General features: G+C 33.8%; 1 protein-coding gene across 1 annotated transcript; it reads left to right on the forward strand.

Moving 5' to 3' along the window:
* Positions 1-944: 944 nt before the first annotated feature.
* LOC123880656 (prostaglandin E synthase 2) lies at positions 945-7,537 on the forward strand. Its single transcript, XM_045928893.1, has 5 exons — positions 945-1,309; positions 2,613-2,822; positions 3,347-3,549; positions 4,982-5,194; positions 6,480-7,537. The coding sequence occupies exons 1-5, from the start codon at positions 1,034-1,036 to the stop codon at positions 6,736-6,738; spliced, it is 1,161 nt and encodes a 386-aa protein (XP_045784849.1). The 5' UTR covers positions 945-1,033; the 3' UTR covers positions 6,739-7,537.

Here is a 7,537-nt window from a genome sequence, read left to right on the forward strand (position 1 = left end):
AAAAAAATGTAGATCATATAAATTAAACTCTGACTGCAATGTGTTTACCTGCTGAATGCGTTGCCCTGTTCAAGACATTGGAATATATCAAAGAAGAATTAATGTTTAAAATTAATAACTATGTTTTAATAACAGACTCGAAAAGTGTTCTTTTAGCTATAAATAATTTTAATTTTAGTAATTATAAATTAGTTTATATTATTTTCCAAATTAAAAATGTAGGTACTACCACTTAATTTAAAACAGAGGGGAAATAATATAGAATTTTTTTGGGTACCCTCCCACAGAGGCATAACAGGAAATGAAGTGGTTGATTCTGCTACAAGAAGAAGTAATTTTTATGAAGATTGTTCAAGTAGCATCAAAGTGCCATTTACGGATTTATGCAATACAATTAAAATAAGACAAAAGAAATTGTGGAGGGAAGTGTGGGATGTGACTAATAAAAATAAAGGAAAATGGTATGCGGAAATTCAAAAGGAAATACCAATACAACCATGGTATTTCAAAACGAAGTGTGAATCTAGAAAATTTACATCATTAATGAATAGACTGAGATTTGGTCACTGTCTGGTGCCAACACACCTGAATAAAATTAAAATACTAAACAGTAAAAAATGCACCTATTGTGAATATGAGGAGGCTGATGTTAATCATATGATACTCAAATGTCCAGCTTTTGGCATACAAAGACTTATATTAGCCAGTGATCTAAACGCTATAAATATGGAACAAAAACAAAAAAATGATTTTCCCCGCCATGTAAAGGACTTGTTGTGTAAAACGTCATATTTTAAATCTATTTTTAATTACCTATATATGCAATACTATAAATAAAGTGTAAAAACGTTAGACTAATTAGTTATAAGCAATTTTGTATTTTTAGTATTTGTAAATTTTTGAAAGGCCTTAAAGGACTAGTATCCAGGGCCGTAAAATAAATTAAAAAAAAAAAAAAATCATTTCTCGGACTCGCAGTCTCCGCTGTTGTGCATAATTCATGTAATTTTTATTGATATATTTTAAATGTAAAATGTGGCGCCCGACATTTACAATCTTGCGTAAAGTTGTGTTTCTCTCGATCAAAGAAAACGTAACCTTGTCGAAACTATTTTATTCAACAAAAAGCCGCTTGCCCCGGTCTACTGCAAAGTTAACCCTAATAAGTGCTAGTGTTGGTGTTTTGGTTGGAGCTGGCTATGGAGGATATACACATTATAAAATTAATATAAAAAAGTCCTCGGCCTCTGTTGAGAACGAGGAATATGCATTTTTAAAAGAAGCACCTAAATATGCAGCTCACCGTAAGGTAATACCCTAATTATAATAAGTTTATTGTACACTAGTATAATATAATAAAACTATGACGTAATTTGTCATTTTTCTCTGCATACAAAGTTGTAGTGAACTGTACAAATATTCAGCAATAATTATTTTGTGATTCACAGCCATCAGACCAGGTGATCACTAATTTATTTTTATTTTTCGGACCGGTCGGTTCCCTAGGCGATCTTTCCAGAAAAATAGCTCATGCCAATCCTCCTGCACCAAAAATTTAACAAAACAAACTTACAAAATTTTTATAATTTTTATTGATAGTGTTTTTACCTACACTTTACGGAAATTTCTAAATAATTTTTGAATACATATCAAAAATTGCAAAACCGGCAGGATACGAACCTGCGTAATCTTGATTCGCACCCGACGCTCTGACTGCTAAGCCACAGTGTCGCTTACAGCCTGTGACGAAATTTGTGATAGGTGTGTCCACTCAGTACTGAAGCGACTGTTAATGCCATCTATGTAGTAGCAACACTTTAAATAAAAATTATTGAAACCTCACAAAACATGTTCAGTAAAATATGATAGCAAAACACTGTGCCTCCTGCAACTTTATAAATACAGTAGAATCCTCTAATCCGGCACTATTAAAAACTAGAGGGTGCCAGATTATTGGAATGTTCAGATTACTGGATTAGATTATAGAAAAATTCATATATTTTGAGGATTTCAATGTATTTGTGTTAATGTTCTATACTTTTTTTATAGCTGTAAAATATCTCACAACAATTAACTAACTACATAGCATTTACATAGTTTTAAAATAATCCTTAATTGAGGGTTTTTTTTTTGTGTAATGTACTGACTCTGTTAGTCAGTGTATTGAAGTAACGGATTAGCAAGATTGTACTGTATGTTGGGTTGGATAACTGTTCAATGTGCTCAAAGTTTATTTTATTTTTGTGGTCCAAGATATTTTTCTATAAATAAATAAATGCGCTACACTAACACTAACTAACTAACTAATTTTCTTATGAGATGGTTTTACTGATGGTAATAACAGCAAATATGTCTATTAAGATATTAATAAGAATAATGGCTTATGACTATATAATTTTTTTCTACTAAAGGCTGACTGAGCAATATGCATGTGATACATATATTTACATAATTATTTACATTAGTTACATAATTATTATTAGTGTTTATACTAAAATCATTAGCTCCTTAGGGGTTGTACTTTCCTGTATTATTTATGTTACTACCAGCAACTTGCCTATATCTTTTTAACTTGCTAACAAAAGTGTAAATAGGCAGAGTCTTTGTTTCAGATCATCAATGACGCAGATACCAGCAATTTGCAGCTTGTCTTATTCCAATATCAAACTTGCCCATTTTGCTGTAAAGTTCGTGCTTATCTCGATGCTCGTGGTATCAGCTATGAGATAGTCGAGGTTGATGCAGTACTACGTCAAGCTATAAAGTGGTCTGGTTACAAGAAAGTACCAATACTGTTAGCTAAAGTAGATGGTGGATATCAGGTACACAATCTTTGAGTTATCTCTTAACAAAAAATAATACCAGGGCATCAATTCCAGAAAAGCTTCATTAATCATTACTACTATTGCAATTGTTGTGATTAGCAGAGTTTATAGTACTTTTACTTTTTGGGGCTAAATAGCAAATCTAAACCAATTGCCAAAAAGCTTTGTTTAAGATTAGTAGTCGGGTTTTAGTTTTTAAGGTTTTGTAAAAACTCAAATAAACTATGTTTGGTGCGGTGTGTCATGCAGCGTAGCTTAAGTGCGTTGGGATCTTTTGAGTAATTTAAGAAAATAGATGAAAATTGACCATTCTCTCCATATGTTATCTAAGATGATACTGAGCCTAAAATTTAAAAAAAATACAGAAAATAGTTCTTTACTAAAATTGGTAAATCACAATATTGTCCATACAAACTTAATTTTTATTATAAGGTAGGTTTCCTCTCTCCACACGAGTTCAACTCATACTTGTACAGCTTTTTTGATCTTGTTTATTTCACTCATAATGAATTACTTTGCAGCAACTACTTGACAGCACAGCTATTATGTCTGTGTTGGAAACATACTTGAGTGATAAGTCCTACCAATTGCAAGATATCATTAAATTCTATCCAATTACCCGGTTTGTGGATGACACTGGTAAAACTACGACTGATGTGACAAATAAATATTTCATTATGCACAATAGCACTGTACCTGATGAGAAACAACGTAACATTGAGGCGTAAGTATTGTTTTAAGAATATATAGGCATATTTTTCCTGGATAAAAACTATATATATACTAGATGCACTTGTATCTCTGTGCCAAATTTTTAACCCCCAACCCAAAAAGGGGGGTGTAATAAGTTTGACGTATGTATCTGTGTATCTGTCTGTGGCATCGTAGCTCCTAAGCTAATGAAACGATTTTAATTTAGTTTTTTTTTTGTTTAAAAGGTGGCTTGATCGTGAGTGTTCTTAGTTATAATCCAAGATAATCGGTTCAGCCTTCTTTTCGAAAAATCAAAGTTCCTGTAAGAGCTGTAACATCCCAATGAATTTACGCACTGATATTTTATGATCTAATGCTCATTATATTATGTTTTGATTAAATAATAACTAGTTATGATATATTACACATTATACTTCCTTTAACAGTTAAAGAAACCATCGTCAGCAAACCTGCATGCCTACAAGTTCTTCATAATAATTTCAAAAGTGTATGAAATGTAGTAGTTTACTAGCTGATGCCCGCAGCTTCGCCCGCGTGGATTTAGGGTCTGAAATCCCGTGGGAACTTTTGATTTCCCAGGACAAAAGTAGCCTATCGGTAATAGTCCATCCCCGGGATGCAACGTGTTTCTGTACCACGTTAAAACATTTAAACGGATGATCCTTTAAAAATCCCGAGGGATCACCAGGATTTAGGAATGCAAATCCTTACAGCATCAGGGTTGAGGAGTTGGGTCCTCGAGGTCAACGACAAAGTCTTTACTTGGTACAGATACCTTCAATATCAATCAATTTATAACCGACAGTTTCTAAATCCCATCAGTTTGATGGTGAGATCCCCTGCAGCATCAGGATTGAGGAGTTGGAATCCAATTTTTTTATGAAACAATGTTCCTCTTTCGATTAAAAAAAAAATTACGCAAATCGTTTCAGAAATCTCGGAGATTTCGGTGTACATAGGTAGAAAAACACAACTCCCTTTTTGAAAGTCGGTTAAAAAAGTAGCCTATGTTACGCCCTGGTCAATCCTCTACTTGTCTGTGAAAACCCCGTCAAAATCGGTCCAGCCGTTCCGAAGATTAGCCTTTTCAGACAGACAGACAAAAATTTTAAAAACATGTGATTCAGTGTTGGTGTCGTTCAAGTAACCATATTAGCTTAATATTAGGTGGTTATTTCGAAATTACAGACAGACATTCCAATTTTATTTATTAGTATAGATAACACCTGTGCTCACTAGTGGGCTGGTGACGGGTTGATGATTGATGATGATGATGAAAATAATGACAGACTTAGAAATCGAAATAAATCATAGGAAATTGTGGGCACTTTTAATTTGCTTGCTGGGCATTGCAGTGATCGTATGAGATTACAAATTTATTGAGTAGATTCAAATAAACAAAGTTTCATTATACGCTGTACAGTACTTTGTGTTGTTTTTAGCGAGGAACGTGAATGGCGTCAGTGGGCAGATCGTGTCCTTGTGCACACCCTGTCCCCGAATGTTTACAGGACTGCGAGTGAATCATTAGAAACATTCAAGTGGTTTGAAGAAGCTGGGGGATGGAAACGTACGTTTCCTAGTTGGGAATGTGCTGTAATGGTGTACGTAGGTGCTGCAGCCATGTGGATTATAGCTAAGAGGTTAAAGAAAAGGTAGGATTTAGTAAAATTTTCTTCTTTTTAACCCCCGACCAAAAAAGAGGGGTGTTATAAGTTTGACGTGTGTATCTGTGTATCTGTCTGTGGCATCGTAGCTCCTAAACTAATGAACCGATTTTAATTTAGTTTTTTTTGTTTGAAAGGTGGCTTGATCGAAAGTGTTCTTAGCCATAATTCAAGAAAATCGGTTCAGCCATTTGAAAGTTTTTTTTTTCCCTTTAAATCTGGCTTTACTCTGATTAGCCAATGTCAAGTTTGTGATATTTTCAAGTTATTGAATTTATACAAGTATGGACTCCGTCTGCGCCGGCGCCCGCCGACATACGCGCGGCGCCCCCTTAGAGCGCTTCCCAGTCAGTTCCACCACCAAAAAACACCAACTAACACAAAAACCAGCCACTCTTAACAAAAAAAAACACTCCAAACAAGCACAGCACGCGCGCCAGCAAACGCCATCACAGACGAAGTCCCATTTGAAAGTTATCAGCTCTTTTCTAGTTATTACTGTAACCTTCACTTGTCGGGGGTGTTATAAATTTTTAATTTACACTTGTTAATTTTACTGTCCATTGAGTGCTGTGGTCTTAAAAGTGAGACACCCTGGCTTGAATTTTAGCAGGAGCAATTTAGGAATCCACCATTTCTAAACTGATTCAGATCTGGTCTGATGGGAAATTTCGGCCGTGGCTAGTTACCACTCTATTGGTAAAGCACTTTAGTGTTTCTTTCTATAGTGTGTTGCATAGAAACCAGTTAGAGTATGGTTATAACAAAGCTCTTATGGGATAATTATACTTGTTATTGCACCACTATCATTGCGTGATACCCTTTCCAGATTAAACTTCATTGTCATTTAGCATCAGGCATGATAGTATTAAAACACACATTAGATATTATGTTTATTTATTTATTTTATTTATTTAAACAACTTTATTGCACAAAAATACAAAGACAATAATAAATGAAACACTTATACAAATACAAAGGGCGACCTTATCACTAAAGTGATCTCTCCCAGGTAACCTGTATGTTCGAACCTACAGGATAAGACGTTATGTTATGTTCATAGTACATGGCGTTCCTGTGTGCTCGCTTATGAGATAGAAGATACAAAACGCAAGAGAGTAGAAGAAATAGCACTCTACATTTGTGATCAAATGCAAATCACTTTAGATGCTTATATAAAACATCCACTTCTGTACATACAATATAATACCATCGATCAGGGAGTAACAAATTGTTATTATTAATCAAACTTAATTTTTGGAATTATTTTCAGACACAACATAAAAGACGATGTCCGACAGTCCTTATATGATGCAGCAAATGACTGGATGAAGGTTATCCATAAGAAAGGAACATTGTTTCTTGGTGGCAAGAAACCAAACCTAGCTGATATTTCAGTATATGGTATTCTGAGTAGTATTGAAGGCTGTCAGGCATTTCAGGACTTAAGAGACAATACAGATATCGGCAAATGGTTTGATAATATGAAGGCTAGTATAAAAGAAAGCAGAGGAAAAGTATTGACTGCATAAAAGATGAAGAGAATCAAGAAAATAATTTAAGAACGGCCATTTGAAAAGTATACAGTTTACCCTTTATTATTTATTATGTAGTTCCTGTGTGTATAGTTTTGAGTTGCAAGTATTTATTTAGAAAATGTCTTTATTTTACCATTAAAGGATCATTATTTTATTTTAAGTTGCGGCTTTGGTTGCAGACTGTATGCGAGAATTGAACGTTTGAAAACAGAAAAGAGTAATACAGCAATTAAGTAAATGATAAAGTTGTTATCAATAATAATTTTCCTCAATTACTTATAGTTTAGATTTTAGTTCCATAATCAAGACAAAAAGATGGTCATTGTCTTCAAAGAAGTATTACATAATAATATAATTAGTCTTAAAAATTTTAGTTTCGTGAATTTGTTTATTATGTCATGTAAGAGCTCTATATTTTGGATATGAAATTAAAACGCTGGTATGTTAATAATATGTGCTTTACATTTTATACGATTTTTTTGTCGTATTTACTTGTATAATATGAAAGTCAAATTGATGATGGACATTGATGATGATGAACTTTATGATTAATTATTTTATTAGAACCTTAATATGCCATTGTTGCCCGGTAACGGCATTGCAATCATCACAACTACGTTACCGTGAAGTCTTACGACGACACAATTCATAGAAATAGGATGCCGCTTTCTTTCTAAACCCAAAAAGAGGGGTGTTATAAGTTTGACGTGTGTATCTGTGTATCTCTGTGGCATCGTAGCTCCTAAACTAATGAACCTATTTTATTTTAGCTTTTTTTGTTTGAAAGGTGGCT

Source organism: Maniola jurtina, chromosome Z (genome assembly GCF_905333055.1).
Source record: "Maniola jurtina chromosome Z, ilManJurt1.1, whole genome shotgun sequence".
Classification (NCBI taxonomy): Eukaryota; Metazoa; Arthropoda; class Insecta; order Lepidoptera; family Nymphalidae; genus Maniola; species Maniola jurtina.

Excerpts from the sequence above, each read along its gene's own strand:
- LOC123880656 (XM_045928893.1), top strand. The coding sequence starts at position 1,034 with ATGTGGCGCCCGACATTTACAATCTTGCGTAAAGTTGTGTTTCTCTCG. Across the intron at positions 1,310-2,612 it reads AATATGCAGCTCACCGTAAG|ATCATCAATGACGCAGATAC; the intron begins GTAATACCCTAA and ends TCTTTGTTTCAG. Across the intron at positions 3,550-4,981 it reads AAACAACGTAACATTGAGGC|CGAGGAACGTGAATGGCGTC; the intron begins GTAAGTATTGTT and ends TGTTGTTTTTAG.